This window comes from Cutaneotrichosporon oleaginosum, assembly GCF_008065305.1.
Source record: "Cutaneotrichosporon oleaginosum strain ATCC 20508 chromosome Unknown ATCC20508_contig05, whole genome shotgun sequence".
NCBI lineage: Eukaryota > Fungi > Basidiomycota > Tremellomycetes > Trichosporonales > Trichosporonaceae > Cutaneotrichosporon > Cutaneotrichosporon oleaginosum.
In genome coordinates, this window is record NW_027072174.1 from 637,606 (window position 1) to 663,344 (window position 25,739).

A 25,739-nucleotide genomic window follows, 5' to 3' on the forward strand; every position below is an offset into this window, starting at 1 on the left:
CGTTCACAACAATCATGCAGGTCAAGAGCTTGAGTTACATCGACATACAGGTATGTACAAGGAAGAGAATGGATAGGCGAGAGAGATGAAGGGGGCGCAGGCGATGAGCAGAGCTGACGGCAGCACGACGCGCTGGGCGTCTTCGAGGATGTCGAGCAGGGCACTGTTCCGCAGGAGGATGTGTGGGTCTCTGCTGTGAGTGTGGATAGAGGCGAGCAGCTGACACCAGTATCAGGCCGGCGAGTCGAGCGTGCATGGCAAGATGCGGGTGTCGCTCGACGGCGGAGTGGAAATCACGTGCCGTGACGGCGTCAAGGTCGAGCGCGAATCGAAGGTGCGTCGTCTGCTGAGGAAGGTGTGAGCGGCATGGACGGGGTGGGGGACGTAAAGGAAGCGATTTCGTTTGCACATCCAGCCGCGCGCCATGAACGAGCTCAATCTCCTCGCTCTGACGCTGATTGCAGGCCAACTTCCTCGTAACAGTCCCCGCGCTCAAGATGACCTCCCGCCCCGTCCACTTCCCCCGCCAAACCGTCGTGCCGCCATACACCAAGGCGTCCGCCGTCTCCCCCGAACTCAACATCAACGCTCTCGACTATTCCGCTAAGGCCGGCAAACTTGTCGCTGGCGGGCCAGACGGCTACGCGATTGTATTGGACCCCGCGCGGCCCTCTGAGGCGCTTCAGCTCGCAGGTCACGTCGGCGACGTGTTGGACGTCAAGTGGTTCCCGTCCGGCGAGGTGAGTCAGAGACCGCGCGGACTGACTCCAGGTCGTGCTCACCGCCTCGAGCGACATGTCGCTCCGCATCTACTCCGCTGTGACAGGGGTTAATCCGCGCGTGCTCCGCGGCCACTCGCGCGCAATCACCGCGACACACATACTTGGCGTGGGGAAGCAGGTGTTGAGTGCCGCAAAGGACGGGAGCGTGCGGCTGTGGAATGTGGGTGCAGGGAAGGAGGAAAGGGCGTGGCGCCTCAAGCAAGCTGTGGAGGCGCTCATCGTCATTCACGGAGAGCAGGCAGCGCTGGGGGCGGAGACAGTCATCGTTGCGGCTACCACGGACGGGTCTCTGACAGGGTACGCACTCGAAGCCGAGTCACACGAGCCGCTCTTCGTTTCTCCCCCGACGGACACGAAGCTCGTCAGCGCCGCGTATTCGTCGACGCTCGGCCTCATCGCGACAGGCCACGCGGACGGGACCATCGTCTTCCGCCGCACCACCAACCTCTCTAAAGTAGTTGCGGCCGTGCGCCGAAACGAGGCGAGCGTGTACTCGCTTGCATTTGACGGCCCCTCTCTCCTTGTCGGCACGGCCAGCGGCCTCCCCGCGCGCCTCTCCATTGCGTCCACCCCAGAAACACTCGATGTGGAAGTGGCTGAGGAGTTTGCGGGATGGGAGGCCGTCGGGGTCGAAACATGGGCCGTCGGCGACGGAGCGTGGTGCGCAGGGGCGGATGGGGTGCTCCGCCGTTATTAGCACGCTAGATGATACATGATACACGGAAACTAGGTACGAACGGCCTCGCGGTCCAAGGCTGTGGTCAGCGAGGCGTGATTCACTATTGCTCACGGTTGTAGAGAAGCAGCTTCTCGATCAGATCCACGTGTGTGAGGACCATGCGGCGGCAGCAGTAGCGCTTAAGCTGCAGCTTATCGAGCGCGTCACTGGTGTCAGCGACCATGCACCCTGAGTTGGCGGCACGTCCAGCCTCTCAGCCGTGCTCCACAGCACTCACCCCTCGTCGACACCGGCAGCAAGAAGCTCGAGATACGCCTCCCAAAGGTTTCCAACAACCTTGCCGCACGAGAAGCAGCGGACGGGGATAATCTAGAGTCAGTCGAATCATCATTACGAGGGGGAGGGGGAGGGAAGGCTGAAGAACGCTGACGCGCGCGGCCGGAGTGACACCCCGGAGCGCTACAAAAAGCACCACACCGGCGATCACACATGCGCGTTCGATGTTCACATCCGCCGTCGATCATTGACCCAATCCCGAGGACGGAAGACTGGGAAAGAAGCAGAATGCGTCGGATGTCCTGTCCTAAGGCGCAGCGATGGCAGCGTACATCGTAGGCCAGCTGAGCGCACTTCAGGCATCGCGCATCGCAGTGGGTAGCCTCCCCGTCTTGGATGATGTGACTTACCATTGTCGATTAGTTGTCGACGAGTGGTATGTTGAAGCGGAGTGGATGGAGAATGGAGAGTTGAGCGCGTCGAGATGACAACATTTGGAGGTGCCACTCAGTCGGCAAAATTTAATCCCGTCGCCACCCAACATGTCGAATTGCCACCCAGCCATCCTGTTCCTCATTCATGTTCTCTTCAAGCAATTAGCGAGCGGCGAGCACAGCGCACATGCTGTTGCCGATGTGCGAAGGCGGGGAAGTTCCAGGCCATCTTTGATGCTGAAACTGGGCGGCTCAGAATCTGTGTCATGGAGCGAGGGCAATAATATCCTCCACCCCGCAAATCTGCTCGTTATGCACACGTTATGCAGGATAAAGGGATGCTCGAGACAATTTGAACTACCTCTGAGTTGCCCATCCTTCGGTCCCTAAACCGTCTGCTGCATGGCAGAATCATCTGGGCCTGCGGAGTACCTTCGGTGTCGGAGTCAGCGGACCAGCAGGAAGGTGGAGGTCAGCGTGAAGTCCGAAATCTCGTTCCGAGGAGGATCCAAGAAGTTCACCTCTCTCCGGTGGGCTGACTTTCCGCTCTCTCATCATCTTTCCGCGCTCTCGTCGCTTTTCTCTTTTACAAAATCGTGCGGGCCATGGCATCAAGGGCCCTATCTGCGACTCGCGCGGCCCTCCGGCCGCACAAGAGCGGTACACGCTTTCTCCCTCCCACCATCGCCCGCTCCCTCTCTTCCACCCCCAAGACACTCACCCCCTCCGGCCCTCTGTCTGCCCGCAGCTCTCTCGTTGCTGCCTCCCGCCCGTCCGGCGCAAAACGAAATGCCGCCGCTGCCGCGTTTGTGCCCCACCCCGTGGTCACCCCAGCCAAAGATGGTGACGAGTTGAAAGAGCTCTTTGACGGGCCTTACTTAGCTCCATCAGCCGGCCTATTCGCCGGGCAAGAGGGACTCTTCACCTACGGACCACTCACGCACGCGAAGGCTCTGCGCCCGCTCACCGAGCGGACGCTGCTGCATGTCCGCGCCATCGTCGAACGGATAGGGCGCGCGCCCACCGCCGGTCCGACAGAGCTGCGGTTGGTGGTCAAGAATCTTGATCGGCTCAGCGACCTCCTTTGCGGCGTCATCGACATGTGCGAGCTCGTGCGAAACGCGCATCCCGAGCGCGCGTGGGTTGCCGAGGCAGATCGCGCGTACGACCGGCTGTGCAGCTACATGAACGAGCTCAATACACATCGGGGACTATTCGAGGCGCTCGTCGCCACTCTTGAGGTGGAGCACTCGCCCCCTCTCTCCCACGCCGAGCGGCAAGTCGCGCTCACATTTCTCCGTGACTTTGAGAAGAGTGGGATCGATCTCCCGCCCGAGCGGCGTGCGCGCTTCGTCGAGCTCTCTGACTCACTGCTGGGCTTGGGGCGGAGCTTCCTCTCGAATGCTAGTGCGCCACCGGTTCCAACCCCGCCTGTCGAGATACCCGAGGCTGCGTTGAAGGGGCTTCCGCCTCACTTTGTTGATGCTGTCCCTCGTGTGAAGGGCGTTGCCCTCGTCGCCCCTGGAAGCTGGGAGTCGCAGGTGATCGCGCGATACGCGCCCCAGGGTGAAGCGCGGCGGTTGGCGTACGTCGGCAACGCGCGGGCGGATCCCGACCGTGTCGGGGTGCTGGAGAAGATGCTCGCACAGCGAGCCGAACTCGCCGGTGTACTTGGTAAAGGGTCATGGGCCGAGGTCGCGCTCGTCGACAAGATGGCTAAGACCCCATCCAACGTCTGGGGCTTCCTCACCTCGCTCGCCGACCACCACCGCACCCAAGCAGCGGATGATGTTGCCGTCCTTGCACGGTTGAAAGCCCAGGCATTGTCTGGCATGGACAAGCCAGGCGATCTGCCACCCCTGTACGCGTGGGACAGAGATTATTTCTCCGAGCGGCATGTGCAGAACCTGGCGCCCGCCAGTCTCGCTCCACTCGCCCCGTACTTCTCCGTTGGTACGGTGATGCGCGGTCTTTCCCGTCTCTTCTCCCGCCTATACGGCATCTCGTTCCGGCCAGCGACTCCAGCCCCTGGCGAGGTATGGCACTCCTCCGTGCGCCGCCTCGACGTGGTCGACGAGGAGCAGGGTACCATTGGTGTCATCTACTGCGACCTGTTTGCGCGCGACGGCAAGCCGCCTAGTGCGGCACACTACACTGTGCGCTGCTCGCGTCGCGTGGACGACGACGATGTGCGCGGCGACGGATTGCCGGAAGGCTGGGATGCGCGGTGGGGACCAGGCCTCGAAACCGAGGGCGACGCCGTGCGCGGCATGACAGGGAGATACCAGCTACCAATCGTCGTGCTGTGCACTGACTTTGGGAACGACGCAAACCGGCCAGCGCTGTTGGGATGGCACGAGGTCGAGACGCTCTTCCATGAGATGGGGCACGCGATGCACTGTGAGTTGGATGCGGTCACCTGCGATCTCTGAGCGTGCTCACACCAGCCATGATCGGGCGGACGGAGTATCACAACGTCAGCGGGACGCGCTGCGCGACGGACTTTGTTGAGTTCCCTTCCATTCTTATGGAGCACTTCGTCAAGTCGCCCAGTGTTCTCGCCTTGTTCGCGGAGCACTACGAAACGGGAAGACCACTCCCGCCTTCGCTCTTTGAGAACCACATGGCGCTCCAGAGCTCTCTCGCGGCCCTTGAAACACACGGACAGATTGTCATGGCTATGTTGGACCACCAGTACCACGCGCTCGTGCCCGGCGAGGCTGTCGACAGCACGTCTGTGTACACGGCGCTGCAGGAGCGCGTGGGCGTGATCCCGCCGGTCGAGGGGACGGCGTGGCAGACTCAGTTCGGCCACTTGTACGGGTACGGCGCGACATACTACTCGTACCTGTTCGACCGGGCAATTGCCGGCAAGGTGTTCAGTACGCTGTTTGCCGCGGACCCGTTGAGCCGCGAGGCGGGGGAGGCACTCAAGAAGCGCCTGCTGTGCTGGGGAGGCGGGCGGGATCCGTGGGAGATGGTCGGTGACGTTGTGGGTGGCGCCGAGGGCGAGGCAGTCGCGCGCGGAGACAAGCGCGCGATGGAGCTTGTCGGTGGATGGTATGTGAAGTAGGTGTTGTATGCATACACTGATCTGGGATGCTGCACTGATCTATGAAGCTGTCATTGCGCGACAGCTTCTACAGATCACCTTCTACTGAACTACATCCTACGTCGAATCCTCGACACTGCTCCCGATGAGACGGACCAAGGTGTCTGTCTCTTCGGGTTCTGCAAGCCGAGGGACACATTCTTTGCCGGCGACTGCCAAGAAAGGTTTGTGGTTCGTCCACGTGCGGGTGTAGAAAAGCTGGACCCGCTTGGAGAGCACGTCCTCCGCGATAAGACTACGGGGGCAATAACACACATACGCGGCTAGACGGATCCGCTCTCCGATGGGGTCCTCGTTCCAGTGCACGACACGGCTATCCCAAAGGATGAGATCGCCGGCCTTAGCCTCGACTTTCCGTTTGGTCACGCCGCGGGCGGCATACCACGCCATCCCCCGCGCAGGAATGCGGAAAATCCGGTTAGGCTTCCACGGCGGGGGCGGGAACGCCTTGAAGTACTCGCTATGCAGCCGATGAGAACCGGGGAGCACGCACAGACCGCCGTCGTTCGGGCCCGAGTCCGAAAGCACGGCGATGCCCTGGTAGAGCTCAAGGCCCGCCCGCCCCGGGTCCTGATCGAGGTGAGGCCACGGCTTGGTCGCCTTGGAATTGCGCCCGAACTTGCCCAGCGGCCGGGTAATGTTGATGCTGTCGAAACTCGCTACCAGGGTCTCGGGGGATGTGTCCCAGGCTGAGGCGAAGGCCGCGAGGATGCCGGGAACACAGCGGAGGCGCCAGACAAAGGCCTCATGCGCCGCAGAGCTGTACATACCCGTACGCCAAGCCGGGGGGAGGCGTGCCCGCTTCCAGGTTGTACGGTCGAGAGGGTCGTAGCCGAAGGTGCCGAGCCAGGCGTAAGCGTCGGCCTCAAAAGCCGCCACCTCTGCGGGCGGGATGGCGGCTGGGACGACTGCGACGCCGTCATGCTCAAGGGCCTCGAGCCAAGCGGGCCTATTGGAGGTGATTGTCATGATGGTTGCTGTGCTGTAGAAGGAGGAGGTTGGTGAAGAGGGGGTGTGATGGCACCACTGAATTTATTTGCATTCATTGCGATACTGGGACGAGTGTTGACTGATGTTGAGTAGACGTTTCTGCATGTCGGAGCCGCAACGACTCGAGAGGTACACGGGCCCTGGCCGCGAAAACGTCCCCTTCTGGATCTTCTTCAGATCTTGCAGGGAGTTTCGTGGACGTCTCCGTCCGGACCGTAGCGAGTCGACACGTGCAGGGTGCATGTTGACAGGTTGAGGGCGGGCCGGCGACAATCCCAAGATTAAGCTTGTTTAACGAGTGGGTCTCCGCCAATCCTGCTGATGAGCAGTGCCACATCCGACGCGGCGCGTGGCACAAGCTATGTACATGATTTCAAGGTAGGACACCAGATCGCCTCAGCACTGTAAGGACGGTGTTAGCGCCACATTGGAGCAGCTGTTTTTTGGGTTCTAAGCCTTGAGGTCTTGGCACGCGTAATCTCGGGCCGTCAGGATGCTAGAGAGCGCTATTCGAAGGTTGACTCCCCAGTTCAGTCCCCCTAACTCCCTAGTAAAGGCTGGTGCATCATCGCACTCCAACTCACATCTCCCTGCCAGATTGGGGTGGTCAGTCTGCGTGTGCTTGCCTGCCTGCTTTGGCGCATGAGCGATCTTGCGAGATTTGGAGGTCACGGAGATGGGGCATGTGACATCATGTGAAGGTCAAACCCACGTTTCAGCATCGGCTCCCCTTGGTCCCCTGCCCTGTGTGACCCTCATCGTGCAGCTCTCCCTGCGTCAGATACGCAACACCGGTCGTCGCAGCAGTCAGCCTGCAAGCCCATCCACGCCCCGCCCATCGCTCAGCAACGGCCGCTCATACCTCATCCGGCACATCCACCTGACACTGACACACCGGCCTTCTCCTCGTTCCAGACAGTGTACCCGTGGGCGTGCCGAGGGCCCCGGTGCCTTTCGTTCCGAGGTCTCGACTGGCCGTCTCCGAGCCCACCACCGCCTACGCCCCGCACACTGCCCGGCACACCGACTACGCCGCAGCAGGGCACGCACCGCCTCAGCCGGTACGATCCCTCTTTCGCCGCGCTCCGAGCCGCAGCGCGATGGCGTGGTTTCCACGCGTCATACCCTTCTCATCGAGGTAACGTACGTTCCGTTCAAGCCATTCGACACGGGGCAACGTTGCCCACCGCAGTCCGAGGCGCGAGCCGACATCTTCGCGCCCACGGCGAGGATGGCAAATGTCATGTTCAGTGGCGCACTCTCTTGGCGCGTATCCGACATATAAGGCGCGAGGCAAACGTCCATTCAGCCAGTCTCTCCTCTCATCACTTCCTCAGAAACATCACAATGCGCGCCGCCTTCCTTGCCCTCTTCGCCGCCGCCGGCGTCCTCGCTCAGAACCCCGTCGAGTCGTGAGTCTCATTTTGTACTCTGGAGCTTACAGCAGCGTGACCTCGGCTATCGCATCGGTCGTCGACTCTGTCCTTCCTGGTGGTGGCTCAGAGACCGCCTCTAGCTCCATGGCCTCTGAGTCTCCTATGGCTTCCGAGTCTTCCATGAGCTCTGAATCGCCCATGGCCTCCCCCTCGGCCTCTGGCAGCGCGCCCGCCGCCAGCGGCGCTCCCTCTATGAGCATGTCTGCTCCCGCAGGTGCGGCCTCGTCTCAGAACCCCCTGCAGTCTATCACCTCGTCTGCAGGTGCAGCCCTCAGCTCGGCGGCCAGTGCCGCCTCCAGTGCGGTTGCGCCCAGCGGCTCGGGTGGCGCGGGCATGCTGAGCCCCAACGCGGGTTTCATCGCGGCAGGCGCCCTCGCCATCGCTGCCCTCGCCTAAGTGATGTCCTATGCAGTTGTATTCTTTGTGACTGTACCCAGTGCTGCAAGCCAGTTGATTCCGCCACCTCAATTCAGTCGCGCGTAGAGTTGTTCGCCTTGCATACTGAAAGCACACATAAAGTTTGGAGCGATTCCCACACTATCATAGCAACAGCGTGGTATCTGGTGATCCCCTCACCACGGGTTTACGGCGAGAGCCGATTTGTAAGTCACACACGGATTGTCGAGATCGATCCTTCCGGACAGATGGAATTGCCGCCGCAGGTGGGGGCCACAGGTCCACATACTAAGGATTCCTCACAGCTGGACAGCAAAGTCCGAACGGTGCCGTACGTGCCGTCTTCTCATGCTCGAAGGCCCCCGGGTTTGGGGGGGGATGGCTCATGCGCTTTCCTCCGAACGCTGCGACCGGCGGACCGGCATCCGCTAGCCGTAGTGCACTTGGCACGATTGTGTGAAACTGGGGACATGGCCTTCCGCGTCCGATCTGGTGCCAGCCTCATCAATCAATCCGAGGCAGCAAAGATGGGAGCCATGTTTATGAGTGATAGCTTACGCAACGCGACACGGGGCTCGTGTGACCATCGTGACACCAGGAAAACGCTGACGAGGACCGTTACCCGGCAGTGGGGACTACAAAGATCATTGACGGCTTCCATTTGTTGAAAAGATGGCTGGGAGCTTCGCAGCTTCGTTGCGACTCCGCAGCCAACAGGTGGCCAGCTTGAAGCCAGACCGGCGCATCAGCGGCAAATAAAATCCTACATCGGCTCTCAAGTGCAGCTCCCGCATCTTGAAGGTAGCCAGATATGTGTTCGTCACTGCTCTGGATGATTGACCTCTTGGAGGCTTTGTGTCACCTACTTCGCTCTGAAAGTTACCGCGCAAGACTGGCGGAAAGACAATTCCTGCATTCCATCCATTCGGACGGAGCAGCAATCACGAAAGCGTAGTTGAAGCCAATATTCACAATCGCTCGCCCATACGCTGCACTCCCATTCTATCGAATACAAGTCGTGCTAAGTGTGATGACTTTTACGCCCCATGTTGCCCAATTCATAAACGAAAATGCGCCCTCTTGGGACCGTGGCAGCAAAGTCACACCTAGAACGTCGATCTGCTGGCGGTGTTGGTGCTTGGCAGAACTCGGAAACTTCGGGCCGCACGATCCAGACTTAGCATTCCTTGACTCCCCTAGATCAAAGTGAGACAAGGGGGAAAATTGGGGAACTTATGATTGTCGGCGAAACAACATTGAAGTCATCAAAGCCAGAGAGAAAGACCGCCGTCTCTACATCCGCGAGAGAAGCGTGCGGAGCTCTCAGCACACGACCCATCACGCGCTGCATTTTAATAAGATCCCATCACCGCAAACCTCCTCCGCAACACTCGGGGCTACCCTGAACTCTCATGGGCATGTGGCGTCACATGACCTCAGCCAAGACGCCATTTTCATCTGCCGAGGCAGGATCTCCGCGGCAGCGCTCACTGCCGCCGGCTCCTCTCCCCGTCATGCGCGCGTGCTCTCCACCATCCCAGTAGCGACGCGAGATTGCCGAGGCGGGCAAAACATATTAGCGCAGGGATGACGGAACCTCTGCACGTGTCCGGGACGAGCGGCACGGGCTTGGCTGTGCCTTAGGCCCGGGGGTTGCTGCGGGGTGAATGGGCTGTTTCACCACTTTTACGATCCCCACGACCACCAACCTAGTTTGATTCAGTGGCCGAGAGGGCGAGCGGTGCTTTGCGGCCAATCATTATAGTGGGCAGATCAGTGGGCAACGGAGCAACTCAGCTGCACGGGGCCATCAGGACAGGGGTTAGGAGACGCGCGCCGCCCGCCGTTGGATGTTGGCCGGGGACCACATGCTGCATGCTGTGGAGCGGGGTACGAGGCGCGATCGCTGGTGCGGCACGTCCACAAATGGTCGTGTGAGGCGTGAGGCGTGGTGGCACACCGAGCCCCACTACGGCTCCCACGCTCCTATCAAGCTTATATAAAGCAAGGACAGAGCTACAAAGCCTCGTCAATTATTAACCGCTATGGCGACCTACAAGGACAGCGATAGCCTCAGCGACCGCCGCTTCAAGGGCAGCGAGCACGAGCAGCACGAGCACGCCGGCGGCGGCGCCCTCGGCCGCCGCCTCAGCACGGGCGTGACCGCCGACGACGTGCTCAACCCGCTGACGGGCATGCCGCGCGACCAGCTGCTCGCCGAGGCCGACGCGTTCATCGACAACTTCGGCTTCCAGGAGGACCGCGACGTGTTCCGCCGTGGAGCGCTCGTCGCCCAGCGCCCGAAGCAGTTCGAGACCATCGACGGCCTTGACGAGGAGGACCGCGCTAGCCTCGCGTCCGAGCGCGACCACATCTGGCGCCAGCCGCGCGCCCTCATCGTCTCGGGTGAGTGACTGATCAGCGGAGCGAGGAATACCAAGCTGCTGCCGCTGCCGCCGCTGCCGCCGCCACCGCCCCCGACGTCATGTGTCATGTGTTCATCATTGTGACTGACACGCAGTAATTGTTTGTGCGCTCGGTGCAGCCACTCAGGGCTGGGACCAGACTGGTTCCAACGGCGCGAATCTCTCATTCCCCGCCGAGTTCGGCATCGGCGCCGCCGAGGGCGAGCCTGGCTGGCAAGAGGACGAGTGGACCGTCGGTCTCGTCAATGGCTCAGTGTACCTCTCGGCTGCATTCATCGGATGCTGGATCTCGGACCCCCTGAACCACTGGTTTGGCCGCCGCGGCGAAATTTTCATTACTGGTATCATCCTCATCGCTACCCCGATCGCTTCCGGCTTCACCCACACATGGGAGGAGCTCATGGCTGTCCGTCTGATTATGGGAATCGGTGTCGGTGCGAAGGCGGCCACTGTGGCAATGTACTGTGCTGAGCTATCGCCCGCGCGCATCCGCGGCGCTCTAACCATGGGCTGGCAGCTGTGGACGGCCTTCGGCATCTTCCTAGGCTTCTGTGCCAACGCCGCCGTCATGAACACCGGCAAGATTGCATGGCGTCTTCAGCTCGGCTCCGCCTTCATCCCCGCCGTGCCCCTCACCCTCTTCGTCTACTGCTGCCCCGAGTCGCCGCGTTGGTACATGAAGAAGGGCCGGATGGGGGATGCGTGGAAGGCGATGAAGCGTCTCCGCCACACTGAGCTCCAGGCCGCCCGTGACCTGTTCTACGCCTACGTTCTGTACGCCGAGGAGCAAAAGATCGTCCAGGGCCGCACATACATGTCGCGCTTGATCGAGCTTTTCACCATCCCGCGCTGTCGGCGCGCGACTGTCGCGGCCTCCGTCGTGATGATCGGCCAGCAGATGTGCGGCATCAACATCATGGCGTTCTACTCGTCGACAATCTTCAAGCGCGGTGGCTTCAGCGACAAGCAAGCGCTTTTCGCCTCCATCGGTTTCGGTGCCCTCAACTTCGTCTTCGCCATCCCCGCCGTTTTCACCATCGACACATATGGCCGCCGCTCGCTCCTGCTCACCACCTTCCCGATCATGTGCATCACCCTCCTCATCGGCGGCTTCATGTTCCTCATCGAAAACATCAAGGTGTCTACCGGTCTTGTCGCCCTCTTCGTATACCTCTTCACCATCGCCTACTCCGTCGGCGAGGGTCCTGTGCCCTTCATGTACTCGGCCGAGGTGTTCCCCCTCCCCCAGCGTGAGCAGGGGATGGCCTGGGCCGTGTTCTTCAACAACTTCTGGGGCGCTGTCCTCTCCTTCACCTTCCCGGTCATGCTTCGTGCTTTCACGCCTACGGGCGCCTTTGGCTTCTACGCCGGCATGAACGCGCTGGCGTTTATCATGATTTTCCTCTGGGTCCCGGAGACCAAGCAGCTCACTCTCGAGGAGCTCGACCAGACGTTTGGCGTGCCGACCAACACTTTCATCAGGCACAACACTCGTACCGTGCTTCCGTGGTGGTTCAAGCGTTACATTCTCCGAAAGAACGTTGGCCCATGTGAGCCCATCCAGATCGAGCGCCCGCGCCGCAACTCCCTTGTCCAGACGTTCTCGCGCGAGAAGCCCATCGGCGACTACAACAAGGTTTCCACCCAAGCTACCCCGCCTGTGTGATATCTTTAGCGATTTTAAGCGAAGTGACATACCGTTAAGTTGATAATGCAAGTTGTCGATGTGAAGTGGGGTGCATGGTTTTGACAGAAGGAGCAGCTACCCTCCCGTCAGTGTCGCGCCTACCGCAGACATTGTGACCGATGCATGATGGGAATACAAACAACTACGACTAATTCTCCACCACAGATTTTCCCTTCTCGCTGTCTTCTTGGGCGCACTACCAGAAGCTACACCATCCAACAAACGCAACACAAAGATTCTCAACACTCGTGGCCTGTGTAACGAGTTCTTCAACCTGTTCCTTGATGTCGAGCGTGACATTAGGCTTGAAGTCACGGCCTGTGAGCTTGCGACGCACGCGCTCGACAACCTGCAGCGCTTTGTCGTTCATGACTTCTGGCCGGTCCGCCTCCACGAGGATGTCGCGCTCGTCCGCTCGCCCACCACGCTGAACCGCATACGGTTGCCCGCCGCGCTCCTCGACGTCGTGTGCGCCCTGCCGCTGCCCGCCCTGGCCCGCCGTGAGACGCCAGTTGATGAGTGGGTCGTACACGAATGCCTCGAGGACGGCCATGAGCGACTCTTTGTTGGCGCGTAGCACCTCCATCGACACCTCGCACGAGCGCGAGAACGTGCCCGTGATTCCGCACACCTCCATCGCGTGGATGAGCATCCGCGTGAGGCGGAACGGTACCTTCTCCGGGTACTTGTCGCGCTGCATCGCGACCTCGAAACAATCGCCGAAATCGATGTGCACAATCTCGCCCGTGATCTGGTCCAGCATCAGGTTAGAAGGGTGTCGGTCACCCAGACCAAGGATGTACCCGACCATTGACGTGAGCGCCAAAGAGCGCGTGTAGGTTGTACGCCGCTCAAGCCACGACTCGGAGTTACGCGAGCGCAGCCACAGGATGCGATACAGGTCCTGTCCCGTCGTATTGTCCAACGCGTACTGGAACACCTCGACCTTATGCAGCAGCGGTAACGAGTCGTAGTTGTCGTCGGCCATTTGGTTCATGAGGCGCGTCTCGATGTCGATCAAAATCTTGCGCGAGTCGCGGTAGTGCTTGATAAGGGCGTGCAGTGTATCACTGTGCGGCACCCAGCCGAGCAGACCGGCACCAGGGGACAGCGGCGTGATAGAGAACTGGCGGATGCTGAGGTGGCGCTTGGACGACTCTTGATCGGCGCTGAGAAGTGTATTGACCAGGCCGAAGAGCTGCATGACACGCTCATCCTGACGCAGGTCTTCGTGACCCTTGAGCACGAATGTGTACTCCTTACCGTCGCGGCCACGCATCGTGAAACGACGCGGGCGCTGCTTCGAATTGATAACGGTGAAGGTCGGCAGCACGTAGGCGATGCCGATGACGGGCTTGCCACTCTGATACGTGCCCGGTACGGCGAGGTCGAGGTCGCGCACGTTCATGAGCTTGGGCGAAACGTACTGCAGCTCGATGACGTTGAGGAGCTTTATCTGTCTAGCGAGACGCTGGAACGTGGCGCAGTAGATGTCCCACGCCTGATTGAGCTCGTTCAGGTCACCTTGCTGCCGGTACCGTCTGCAAAGGTCTCGCGCCAAGCGCAGGTCGTGGCCGAAGCTCTGAACGAACGAGGTCTCACGCACGGTCTCGGGGCCCTTCTCGATCATGTCGTGAAGCGGCTCTAGCACCTCGAACATGGCCTCCTCGTTGTGGTCCGCGAAGTAGTGCTTCGAAGCCTCCTCCAATCCTTCATGCCATTGCTCATGCCACAGAATGGCAGCACGAATCAGCTCGGTGCTGACCAGGTCGGCCTGGTCTACGATGGTCGCAGAGTGCTCGCGCATCTTGTCCATGATATCCTGCGCGACCTGCTTGCGGGTCGCAACATTGGACTTGGACGCCACCGTGAGAGGGTAAATGAGCGCCTGTGGGTGCGCCCGTCCGATCGAGTGAAGCAATCTGACGATGAGCTCACGGATGGTCGGCCGCGGCGTCTGAATTCGCGCAATGATCTGCGGGATGACCTCAAGCCAGACGTCGATGTTGACGGACGCCATGCCCTGCTGGATTGCCTGGTTGACGCCCGACTGGTAGCCATACTTGAACCAGAGCGTGAGCAAACGCAATGTGTCCTGCAGCGAGTTGCCCGGTGATAGTGCGATGGAGCGCAGGAAACCCTCCACGGCTGGGATGATGTAGGTCGCAAAGTGGGCCGGCTGCAAGCCGCTCTGCGAGACCTCGAGGCTGCCAATGACCTCAAAGTTGGCGAGTGCCCATGTGTGCCACGCTTGGTACCAGTCAGGGTCGAGTTCAGTTGCCAGTGCGTAGTTGCTGAGGACACTGGCGGGCGCAGCGGTGAAGCCCTGTTCCAACATTGATGCCTCCCACTTGCCGAGCTCGACGTGGCATCTGGCAAGCAGTTTGGTGTACTCGCCGTACAGCTTAACATCTGGAAGGATCAGGCGGCCTTGGTTGTTGCGCGGTCCCAAACCCATGTCATCAGACAAGGTCTGCGTAAAGTCGTGCAGGTAGCCGAGGGTCTCAACGCGCTCATCGCGTGAGTCGACCGCAACAGCCTGCGCCCACTTAAGCCGGTAGTACGCGAACACAATCGGTGGCGGTGCACGAGATCGACTCTGAACGTTGTCAGAAGAGCCATCGAGTGCACCTACCTCCGCGTCGAGGTTGCTACACGAGCTGCCAACGAGGGACGTGAGCGTTTTCTCGGCAAGGTTGAGTCTGTCGGACACGCGGCACAAGTCCGCGAAGCTGATCCAGGTCTCCATGTCCTCACTCGGCGTGAGGACAAGGGAGCGCACCTGGAGAATGCGCTGCCAGACCTCGACGTCACGCTGACAACCAGCGAGACGCTTGTGCCAAGTCTGCCGTTGAGTCGCCTGGCGCTCCGGCTGGTCTGCGTGGTCCTTGTATGAGATGATCTCCTCGAGCTCGGACAACATCTGGACACGGACAATGACGCTGGTGTCAGTGTATCGACGGCGCTCATTACTCACTCGTAGGCACGACCGTAGCTTTCCCCTGTGAGAGTAGTGAGTTCGCCATCCAATCTCTCGCGAGCCTTGGTAATGTGCCTCTTGGCAGAAGTGAACTGGTTGCGGTGAACAGCCAAGATTGCCTTGAAGAAGTTGCGATCGGCCGAGTCCGTCTTCATCGCGGAAATGTAGTCGTCCATCATGTCCCACTGGTACAGCGCCCATGAGGCAGCGGCGCCAAGCGGGGCGATCGTTTTCTTCTCCTCGCCGGCAGCGTTGGGCCATCTAACCTGGATGACGTCCGCCAACTCCTCCCACTCGCCGAGCGCATGCAGTGCCTGGAACTTACCCATGGCCAGCGCTTGCTCGTCAAACTGTGAGTCCGGGTCGGCGCTGCGCTCATTCCACACCTCGAGCGCCTCTTCCCAGCGGCCGAGCTTTTCGTACCAGAGGACGTCGTGCGTCATTTGGAGGTTGTTTTGGGCGTACTCGAGAGTTCCCCATGCTGCGTCGCTCTGCTGCAGCTTTTGATTCACCGAAATGAGATCCTCCACGACGGTCGGCGAAGCGTCAACAAAAAACTCGAGTTCCTTGTAGTGCAGAGCCTTCGCGTATGCGTGGAAAGCAGTGGCGTAATCGCCAAGGAGACGCGGCTCCAGCGCCAGCGGCTTATCGTCGTGCTCCATAAACTCGGCGAGATTCAGGACGGTGTTGACGACCTCGGAAGGCACGCCATCGTTAGTGAGTGCCTGCTCAAGGTGGTGCACAAGGTCTTCCTGGTAGCTCTCGTAGAGCTCGGTCCAGCACGACACGAACGCGACATTGAAGAGCTCCCGCGCGAAGGCGCCGTGCTGATCCGCGAGCTTCGTGCACGCACGAATGGCTTGTGATGGCGATTCGCGCATAAACTCTACGCCGAGCCTCTTCAGCCACTCCAGCCACTCCTTCTTTGTGGCGACATGTGAGCAGTCCCATGCCGATTTGAGTTGCTGCTGGTTGACCGGAAGCTTGTGCTGCTCAGCGGACACCGAAACCTCGTTCATCGAGTCGGCGGCGTACTGCTCCACGGGGCCGAGGTCGGGCGGCAGGCGCTCGCGGTTGAGCAGCTTTGTAACCATTTGATCGTACATCGGCCACACAATCTTGTTCTCGAGCAGGGCCTAATGTTAGCTTCTCTCTGAAGCGCGGCCTCAAACGCACCTTGTTGACCATGGGGATGAAGATCGCGTAATCTGGGCCAAACTGGAGCACCAAGACGCACAGCGTCTCCATTGCCGCGTTGCGCAGCTCAGGGTCTTGCGTGCTGAGCGTTCGGACGAGCGGGTGAATGATCTGCGATGCGTGGTCGCTGAAGTTAACCTTGCGGCATAACTGCGCGGTGGTTGTGAGCGCGGCCTTGCGTAGCTTCGTCGGCGCGGCCGGATTCTCGAAGCTGCGGATGATCACCGGCAGCACGAGGTGGAGGTAATCCTCGATGCTAGAGCCGAAAACAATGAACGCCTTCAGGATGTGGAGCAGCGTGTTCTCCCGCTGGTCGGTAAGGTTGCGCGCGGACAGATCTCCGTCGAAAGTGCGCAGGATCTGCTGCAGGAGCTGTGGAAGGTACGCTTTGAACTCGCCCTCGACGGCGCGTGCGATCGCCTCGACGAGAGAAATAATGGTGATCTGCATCATCGAATTGGGGTTCCAGTAGTCGTGCACAAGAGCGAAGACCTCGGAGAGGTAGTTGCGAATATGCTGCTTAACGATGGAGATGAGCTGGGCGAGTTGCTTCAAGAACACGTCCTGCGAGTCACGGGAGCCCATACGAATGACACCGAGGAAGGCAGGCAGGATTTGAGGCAAGAACCCAACACAGCGCAGGCGCTGAGTACGGAAAATGAGCATGACCGAGTTGATAGCGTCGTAATGGTGCTCCTTCATGTTGGCGTCATTGAGAACATTAACAAGCGAGTTAATGACGACCATCTGGTAGTAGTCGTCATTTGAACCGCCGTTATGGTTCATCAACAGTGTTATGTCCGTCACGCGCGGACCAGTCGACTCGGTTGTGTTGTCATTGTCGCCGCCGAGCAATTGTTTATGTTTGAATGGGTCCAGGGCACCCAACATACCCAGCGTACGGATCGCCTCCAAGCGGATCTGCGAGGATGTCTCAAGGCGCAGAATGCGGAAGAGGATGCCAAGAAGCTGTGGGTAGTCACTGTACGGTGTAATAACCTCGCCAGTGTTGGACACTACCTGGCCCAGGGCCTTGAGCGCCGCGTTCCGTTTTACTGTTGATGCGGGGTCATTCAACAGCTCGAGAAGCAGATCCATAATGGTCTTCGCATTGGAGACAAGCTCCTCGCCCGCTACGCGCGCAAGCTCGCCAATGCAGTTTACGCACGACGCTGTCACGGTTGCTGGCGTGGATGGAGACCGCGCGATGCGCAAAATGACCGACAGAATCGTCGAGGCATAAGACTTAACGAGGCTTGATGAAGCGCCAATCAAAAGACACAGCAGCTTAGCGCTCTCCTCCTTCTGCTTGTTGGCTGTCGAGTATTCGAGCTCGGTAATCAAGTTGATGAGCGACTTGCGCAGCGATGGCATAACATATGCCGGGTTGTGGTGGGCCAGGCGGCCAATGATGCCGATCGCGAGCTCACGGATCTTAAACTCCTCATCGTTGAGCGCCACGAACAGGCATCGGATGTCCTCGGCCTGGGCGAGGTGCCGGTCGAACTTCTCGTCGAGGCTTTCAAGCACGGCTTGCCTGATGCCTGGAACCTGGTCCGTAATGCCAACGGTCAACAGCTTCTCCAGGACGTCGTTGACGATCTCAATGGCGTGGCTGCTAGTCTGGTTACAGATGGGGTCGTTGACAAAGAGCTGGGTCGATGCTAAGACCGCCTCCTTGCGCACCTCTGGGCTGTCATGCTCGAGGTACGGGAGGGCAGCCTCCTGCACAAACTCATTGAGCGTGTGACCACCAAAATCGAAATTGCCAAGCACCTTGAGTGCCAACGCGATCGTCTCCGGCGACTGCCCCCCACCCGATGCCTGGATGACAACGTCACGAGTGATCTCGCCTCCCTTGGCACGCCGCACCGGTGCTCCGAGTGGCCGGAAGGAATGGCCAGTCAAGATGACCGAAAGAGTCTCGAGCAGGCGGTCCTGGATGGTGCGCAGGAGCGGCGGGATGTGGCTAGATATCACCTCAAGCGCGTGGTAGAGCGCTTCAGAGAGACCCCAAGGGAACATGAGATCCAGAATCTCATGCATCTGTCTCGTGAGCATCGGTCCCACGGCGGTGGTGAGCATGGCGAGACACTGGAAGATGGGTGCCTCAAATGGAGCGCCCTTCTTGCCGCGCATCCGCAAATGTTCCTTGATAATCTTGACGATATCGTCGATGAAGGGACGCATTTTGGACGCCAGCTGAATCGAGAGGTGGCCCAGGGCAACATACGCAATGTCCCTGTCGGTGGGCTTGTTGAGGGCCTGCAGGAGGTATGCCATGCTTCGGTGCAGGTAGTGCACCTCAAATTCATCGCTGTCGTAGGTCGCCATACTAGGGATGAGAGTAATGACCGACTTGCGGATCACAGTCTCCTTGCTGTCGCGATACTTGAGCGTGATCTCGCAGATTTGACGGTAGTACTCGCCCATAGACTGCGGTTAGCTGGCCATGCTAGGCGTGAAGCTCACAATTTGCTGGTTCTGCAACATTGCGCTAAAGGCTAGCAGCGATCCCAAAATAGAGTCGACAGAGCTGGCCTTCAGCAGGCCGCTCTTCGCCTCTTCAAAGATAACCTGGTAGATTTCGCTGCTGGACCTTTCACGAGCCTTCATGATGTCCAAACAGGACGACAGCAGCATTGAGGCGCGCTCGCGGACCATGGTCTGTATTGCGTCAGCCGATAGTTACGGCGAGGAAGCGCAGCACGCACCCTACTGTCGCGTAACGGGATCCAGATCTTCTCGAGGACGCGCGAGATAAAGGGGTAGAACTGGCTGGGGGCATACACGGCGAACTGGTGGAGCAAGAGGACGGCACTGAACCGCCCTACTTCTTGCCTTGAGTCTGAAGTCAGCGGGCACACATTGCCACGGCTTACCGTCAATCATTTGGATAGCTTGCCCAACCTCCTTGTTGAAGAAGGACTCGCCGAGGTTGGCGCCGGCCAACTTGACCATGTTACCGACGACGTGCGCCGCGGCGACCATGACAGTCGAGTCGGGGTATGTGAGCAGTGGCCTGAGGTCTACCTGTTAGCGAGCTCGACTTCGACCACCCACATCCATAGAGGCGAATATTATTTTGAAGCGCTCGATCGGGCGAATCATTGTTCGTCTCCTCCAGCATCGCGTCTATCGTCAGTGTTATCGCGCCAAAGACACCCACCGATCGCTGCTATCGAGCCCAGGCGCTCAGACGTTGTGTTGCTCCTTGTAAGCTCAAACGTCCGGTGAAACACCTCCTTCCACACATTCTTCTTCGAGTCGTCGCCGGGGAACTCAATGTTTGCTGAGTTGATCTGGTCTCAGATCATGTGGGCATGCGGCCTTACCTGCGCCTTGAGGTCCTCCGCCGCAGCAACGCGGACATCTTCTGACCTGCTGTGAGCGTTATTCTACAAGAGGAACTCACTTGCTCCCGAGACGGGAGAAGATGTTTTCCAGAGCCTCGGGTTGGGATGACATGGTGGATACACCACGGGCTCAACGCCCGGATCAAGATGAGAGGAGGGAGGTGTGACTGGGCGAGATGTCAATTGGGATCGCCGTGGTTTCGGGGAGGGGGAGGGGGGAGGGAATCGCTGCGATTGCAGATATGGATGGTCGCTATGCTGGTCCTTGTCGCCAGCTCGCTGAATCGCAAGGTGAATATAACGTTGACGCAGAATGTATGCTTCAGTGGCGGATTGATGTGTTCGTTTGAAGAGGAATAGACAGGGGGGTGGGTGGTATGGGGAGGTCAACTAGGTCGAGCCGCAGCCGCAGGCACGCGGCGTCATTGATAACGCAGGGGGCACCGAAGAACACGTATTAATTGGGCTTCAAGGTCACGAGTTGAGGATTTCGACTGGATTGCAACTTGAACAACTGAGGCTACCGGCTCCATCCACTCCCTCCCCTCGATCCTCGACGCGCTCTCGATCCGCCGCTCACACCGCCTTTGAGCGGGGTCTCTTCCTGCCTGACGGCCATACTCGCTTGAAACTCGCCCGTCATGTCGGCTACCCTCTCCAGCGTCGAGCAAAAGGTCTACAAGAAGGTCATGGCCTCGAAGAAGAAGGTGCATTGATCTCGCCCGCCTACCAGCTTCACATGCTGACAGCTAGGCCATGACCCAGCAGCAGATCGAGACCGCCATTCCGGGATTATCCAAGAAAGACTGTCATTCAGCAATTAACAAGATTCTCGGATTGGTGCGTAACCGCACTTGCGGCAGCTGCTGATCTGCAGAAACTGTTTACAGCTTCCAAGAGCTCGAAGGGTGGCGAGCTTGTGTTTCATGGTGTCGCTGTTGAGGATGCGCGCAAGTCAGTTGGCTTGGCTGACGTCCCTGTTCTTGAGTGAGCTGACCTGCCAGACAGAATACCCTCACAACTGAACAACAATATGTTCTTCAGATTGTTGACAAGGCGGGCAATACTGGTGCGTCCTCCCCCACTGTGTGGCTGATCATAGGTATTTCCAAGCCAAGCATTGCAAACCAAGTCAACACTGAGATCATGGCACGTATGCAGGTCTTCCGCGCCCTTGAGTCGCTGGAGAAGGTCGGGCTAGTTAAGACGTTCAAGAGCGTCAACGCGCCGACCATGCCGCTGTACATTCTCGCGCACCTTAAGCCTCCAGAGGACATGGCGGGCGGCATCTGGTTTGACGAGAGCAAAGAGTACGATTCAGTGTTCGTCGACACCCTCCGTGGCGTCGTTCTCAACTTCATTCAGCAGAAGGTGAGCTTTGAGGAGTTTTGAGTTAACGGCAGACCTTCCCTCAGCGCAAGGCCGACGCAATTTCCAAGCTGTGCTCCAACCCTATTTACCCCATCTCCAAGACTGCCGCCCTTCCTACGCCAGCGACGATCCTGTTGCACCTGCAGAAGAACAAGGTCACAAGCGCCCCCCTAACGGTGAAGAACGTCATGGAGATCTGCCGCGCTCTCGAGCTCGATGGTCTGATCGAGGCGATCAAGCCTATCGGCGGTGTCAGTGTTGATCCGATGTTCGACTCCGACTCGGACGACGAACCGGCAGCCAAGCGCTCTCGCAAGAGCAAACGCGATGATGACGACGATGACATGGACCCGGAGGAGCGCGCGCGTCGTGAACGGAAGGATCGAGAAAAGATGAAGGCCAAGCTCAAGGAGGCCAAGCGCGAGAAACAGCGAAAGGAGCGCGCACGTGAGAGGGAGAAGGAGAGGGAACGTAAACGCAAGGAGAAGGAGAAGGAGAAGAAGCGGAAGGAAAAGGAGCGGGAACGGAAGCGCAAGGCCAAGGAGAAGGAGCGCGCGCGCAAGGAGAAGGAGAAGCGCAAGAAGGTGAGCAGACTGTTGACGGTGCAGCTGACAGCAGAAGAGAGCAATGTCCACGGATCTGGACGACTCGGACGAGGAGCTGCGCGAGTTGGACGAGCCCAAGTCGCGTCGCAAGAAGCGTATCCTGTCCGACGAGTCGGAGCTCTCGTCGTCGGACAGCTTGAGTGACTCAGACACGGACAGTGACTCGGACACGGACTCGGACCTGTCAGTCTCGTCTGTTGATTCTGACGATCTGGACAATGGGACGATATCCCTCAAGCCTCAGTCTACTGCGGCGGCCATCAACCTCGCCAACCCCTTCTTCTCCGACACCGGGCGGCAGACACTCATTGACCTTTCGGATCAGGCGGTGTTGTACCGTGCGCTGCAGCGGCTCACAATCTCGCTTGGTCAGACGCAAGCCCCCTGCGGCACGTGCCCGCAGTTCAACTTCTGCGAGGAGGGCGGGCCGGTCAATGCCGATTCGTGCGCGTACTACACCGACTGGCTCTCGGGTGCGGGCGGTGGCTGGACGGCGGACGTAAAGGCTGAGAAGGCAAAGAAGGCGGCCGAGGAGGAGCAGGCGCGCCGACGAGCCCTGGCTGAGGCGAACGGTGAGACGTATGTGGAGGAGCCGATGACCAACGGCGAGATGGTGTACGAGGACGTGTACGAGGATGTGTACGAGGAGGACGGGAAGTTTGACCACAATGGGGGCATGGGTGAGGGCGAGGAGGGCTACTACTGAGCTCAACTTGACCCCTTGCACTCGAGACCTTGGAGTCTTCTTCCAACAGGAGAGGAGCGCAGTCTCCCGACCTACCACACTTAGCATAGATTGCATTATTTGTACCATTCTAGACCCTCCACGAGGACCATCTTTGATGCATGCGTGCCTCCCATCCACATTGGTCTGCAGGATTGTTGGATCTGCTGGCATGCAGTTGTGGGATGGATGGTGGGCGTTTCCAGCAGCTCAGCAGCATGGTAGTTGAAACCAATCTCTGCAAACTGAGCGTAGTGGTATTTGGAGGACCCTGAAATGGAGGCTGTAGATTGGCTGATAACCGCTGATACGCTTGGGTCACCCCGGAGACGTCGGGCGCGCGTAGGCATGGGGTGGCGTGCAACGACTCCGTCCTTGTACCCAAACGGCGGTACAGTATGCATGCAACAATGTATCTGGGTGGAGTGTTGATGCAGAGAGGTACAAGCGACGCGGCCCGACGCGTCGTCTGTCTTATAGATTGGGCAATTGGATAGGTGGCAATTGATTGCAGATTGTGCAGGGCGAAGACAAGAAAAAGGGGAGAGGTTCAAGATGTGACAAGGGAAGGTGCGGGGTACTCCAGGTGGGGCTCTGTCAACGCTGCCCAACTCATCCACTCACTCGATCAACCAACAACTCCTCTTTCTCTCCTTGTCTCCATCCTCCTCACTCATTCGCCTCTTCTTGGGACGCTGATTCCTCCCTCATCCTCTCGACTTCCATCCCCCTCTCCGTCCCCCTCCATTCGTCAGCACGCTGCATGCTCCTCTTCACATAAGAGGCTGCAGCAGGTAGACGATCTTCCCCCTCTCCCCCCCCTTCCACCTCAACCATGACTGGGGCTACACGGCATTCCACCTCGGAGCCTCTTCTTCCCTCCCCTCCTGATTCCCGCAATGGCGACGAGGTCCGAGTGGGCCACCCCGTGCTAGACCTGCCACTCGGAGACATCAAGAGCGGATCGCGTTTACGCGGCCATGCACTGCTCTACAGTGTGTCCGTGTTTCTGTCCATTGGCGTGTGGCTGTTCGGGTAAGTGGCCGAGTCTTGCGTCACAAGCGCTCACCAACCAGCTATGACCAAGGGTACGTTGCATGCGGCGCAGTTGACGCGCAGACGAGCAGTGCTGAACACGCAGAGTCATGTCAGGTGAGTGCCGCCGGCATGAGTATCACGTGCTAACCTCAGGCGTAATCACTGGACCATACTTCAAGTAAGACGCCGCGTGAGCACACTGACATCCAGGGGGTATTGTACGTCGCTTTAAGACACGGTGGTGGCGAAAGAGTGGCAGGAGACTAACTGCAAGTCAATCAGCCGACAGCCACACAACTCGGAAAGTAAGCCCCGGGGTCGGCGGACAAACTGACACACAGCATGGTCGCCGTTCTCGAGATTGGAGCATTTAGTGGGTTCTGTGTGAGTGGAGTTGCTGACCATAGTTACCTCGCTCCTTGCCGCCCACCTTGCGGACAAGTATGGCCGCCGTTGGACGATGCGAACCGGTGCTCTATTCTTCTCAGTTGGAGGCGTATTTCAAACCTTTTGTACAGGATATCGTGTCATGGTGTTTGGACGCTTCGTGTCTGGCTGTGGAGTCGGCATGCTCAGCATGGTCGTGCCCATCTACCAGGCAGAGAGTAAGTGAGCTCGTTGGAGTCGCTGACGCCAAGTCTCTCCAGCCGACCATGTAGGCTATCGCCTCAAGTGAAGCTAACCACAGCGCGGCTTCCTCGGCGCCCTTGAGTTCACAGGCAACATCGTCGGCTACGCCTCCTCCGTGTGGATCGACTATGCGTGCAGCTATATCGAGTCGGACTGGTCATGGCGAGGACCACTGTCCGTTCAAGTTTTCGGCGGCATGATCCTCGCCCTTGGGTCGTTTGTCTGTCCGGAATCTCCACGCTATCTCATCGACTCGGATCAGGATCTCCAAGGCCTGAATGTTATCGCCGATTTCCAAGGCAAGCCTCTCGACGACTTCAAGGTGCAGGAGGAGTACAAGGAGATCCGCGATGGAGTCCTGGCAGACGTAAATTCAGGCGCCTACAGAGCTGACCGCAGCGCGCCGTTGGAGACCGGTCGTACAAGGCGCTCTGGCAGCGCTACCGCGGGCGTGTTCTCATTGCGATGAGCAGCCAGCTGTTCGCTCAGCTCAACGGTATCAACGTGATCTCGTACTATGCCCGTGAGTTCTGAGCATGTTTGCTTTGTTGACGCCAGCTCTTGTAAGTGCTATGTCCCATTTTCCCGCAGGGTATTAACCACCGCGCGTTACAGGTCTTTGAACGTAAGTGGAGGCATGACATGGGGTCATCTAGCTAACCCGACAGAGGCTGGCTGGATTGGTCGCGATGCGATCCTCATGACCGGCATCAACGCCCTTTGCTACGTCGCGTCCTCCATTCCTCCGTGCGTCGCAAGAGACAACTGACAGATGGCCGCGCTAACCCCAGGTGGTGGCTCACGGACGCTGTGGGTCGCCGTCCCATTCTTCTTTGCGGTGCCATCGCAATGGCCATTGCTTTGACTGCCACGGGCTGGTGGATCTACATCGACCAGGCCATCACACCCAAGGCTGTCGTCGCCTGCGTGATCATTTACAATGCCGCGTTCGGCATGAGTTGGGGACCCATCCCATGGCTCTACCCTCCCGAGATCATGCCACTCCCCTTCCGTGCCAAGGGCGTGTCCTTGTCGACCGCGACCAACTGGCTGGCTAACTACTGGGTTGGCGTCACCACTCCTCTGTTCCAGGAGATCATGGGATGGCGGCTGTACATCATGCACGCCTGCTTCTGTGTGCTCTCCTTCATCCTGGGTAAGCATGACCGATGCATGATTGCTAACGGGACAGTTTACTTCCTCTACCCCGAGACGCGCGGTGTGCCGCTTGAGGAGATGGACAAGCTCTTTGGCGACGAGGCCGAAGGAAGCGACGATGACGACGACGATTTTGGCGCGTCCGAAACGTCTTCCCTTGTGCCCAGCATGCGCAGCGGTCGCTCGCCCTCGGGCCTGCCCACCTCGCGGACATCGTCGCCGATGCCAGCGCACGCTGGCATGTCCCTGTTGGGTCGGATGACTGACGCGGTTGGGCATGCCTTTGGCCGTCCCCCTCGTCGTCCATCTTCGCGTGGGCGCTACAATGCCATCCCTGGTGATCAATAGGAACTCGCGAGTAAGCTTGATTGCTCCTTGTATGAGTTGACCACAGGGCTCGACCCAGGACAGCGTCACTCGCTTCATGCGGCACGAGAGATTGAGCTGGGCGACGCGAGTGAT

The 25,739-nt window shown here is 59.2% G+C and overlaps 8 protein-coding genes across 8 annotated transcripts; 6 read left to right on the forward strand and 2 right to left on the reverse strand.

Moving 5' to 3' along the window:
* Positions 1–14: 14 nt before the first annotated feature.
* Positions 15–1,479, forward strand: COLE_05783 (uncharacterized protein; the record flags this gene model as incomplete). Its single annotated transcript, XM_018422611.2, has 5 exons — positions 15–50; positions 124–195; positions 230–334; positions 465–740; positions 772–1,479. 5 exons carry the CDS (start codon positions 15–17, stop codon positions 1,477–1,479), a joined length of 1,197 nt encoding a protein of 398 aa, XP_018280298.1.
* Positions 1,480–2,776: 1,297 nt separating this feature from the next.
* Positions 2,777–5,244, forward strand: COLE_05784 (uncharacterized protein; the record flags this gene model as incomplete). Its single annotated transcript, XM_018426520.2, has 2 exons — positions 2,777–4,571; positions 4,619–5,244. The coding sequence occupies 2 exons, from the start codon at positions 2,777–2,779 to the stop codon at positions 5,242–5,244; spliced, it is 2,421 nt and encodes an 806-aa protein (XP_018280296.1).
* Positions 5,245–5,340: 96 nt separating this feature from the next.
* On the reverse strand, positions 5,341–6,252 carry COLE_05785 (uncharacterized protein; the record flags this gene model as incomplete). Its single annotated transcript, XM_018420054.2, has 1 exon — positions 5,341–6,252. One exon carries the CDS (start codon positions 6,250–6,252, stop codon positions 5,341–5,343), a length of 912 nt encoding a protein of 303 aa, XP_018280295.2.
* A 1,368-nt stretch (positions 6,253–7,620) lies between these two features.
* On the forward strand, positions 7,621–8,105 carry COLE_05786 (uncharacterized protein; the record flags this gene model as incomplete). Its single annotated transcript, XM_018425251.1, has 2 exons — positions 7,621–7,685; positions 7,721–8,105. The coding sequence occupies 2 exons, from the start codon at positions 7,621–7,623 to the stop codon at positions 8,103–8,105; spliced, it is 450 nt and encodes a 149-aa protein (XP_018280294.1).
* A 2,045-nt stretch (positions 8,106–10,150) lies between these two features.
* Positions 10,151–12,197, forward strand: COLE_05787 (uncharacterized protein; the record flags this gene model as incomplete). Its single annotated transcript, XM_065626437.1, has 2 exons — positions 10,151–10,511; positions 10,627–12,197. The coding sequence occupies 2 exons, from the start codon at positions 10,151–10,153 to the stop codon at positions 12,195–12,197; spliced, it is 1,932 nt and encodes a 643-aa protein (XP_065482248.1).
* Positions 12,198–12,414: 217 nt separating this feature from the next.
* COLE_05788 (uncharacterized protein) lies at positions 12,415–19,863 on the reverse strand (the record flags this gene model as incomplete). The annotated part of the gene is made up of 11 exons (XM_018422609.2): positions 12,415–14,817; positions 14,854–15,160; positions 15,196–16,334; positions 16,375–18,831; positions 18,868–19,062; positions 19,110–19,243; positions 19,278–19,424; positions 19,459–19,530; positions 19,565–19,697; positions 19,731–19,776; positions 19,811–19,863. 11 exons carry the CDS (start codon positions 19,861–19,863, stop codon positions 12,415–12,417), a joined length of 7,086 nt encoding a protein of 2,361 aa, XP_018280292.1.
* Positions 19,864–20,392: 529 nt separating this feature from the next.
* COLE_05789 (uncharacterized protein) lies at positions 20,393–22,433 on the forward strand (the record flags this gene model as incomplete). Its single annotated transcript, XM_018425961.2, has 7 exons — positions 20,393–20,458; positions 20,505–20,591; positions 20,629–20,705; positions 20,756–20,820; positions 20,854–21,122; positions 21,155–21,706; positions 21,741–22,433. 7 exons carry the CDS (start codon positions 20,393–20,395, stop codon positions 22,431–22,433), a joined length of 1,809 nt encoding a protein of 602 aa, XP_018280291.1.
* An 853-nt stretch (positions 22,434–23,286) lies between these two features.
* COLE_05790 (uncharacterized protein) lies at positions 23,287–25,625 on the forward strand (the record flags this gene model as incomplete). The annotated part of the gene is made up of 11 exons (XM_065626438.1): positions 23,287–23,486; positions 23,617–23,667; positions 23,756–23,794; positions 23,831–23,862; positions 23,897–24,094; positions 24,128–24,144; positions 24,178–24,486; positions 24,519–24,642; positions 24,788–24,866; positions 24,911–25,275; positions 25,312–25,625. The coding sequence occupies 11 exons, from the start codon at positions 23,287–23,289 to the stop codon at positions 25,623–25,625; spliced, it is 1,728 nt and encodes a 575-aa protein (XP_065482249.1).
* Positions 25,626–25,739: the final 114 nt, after the last annotated feature.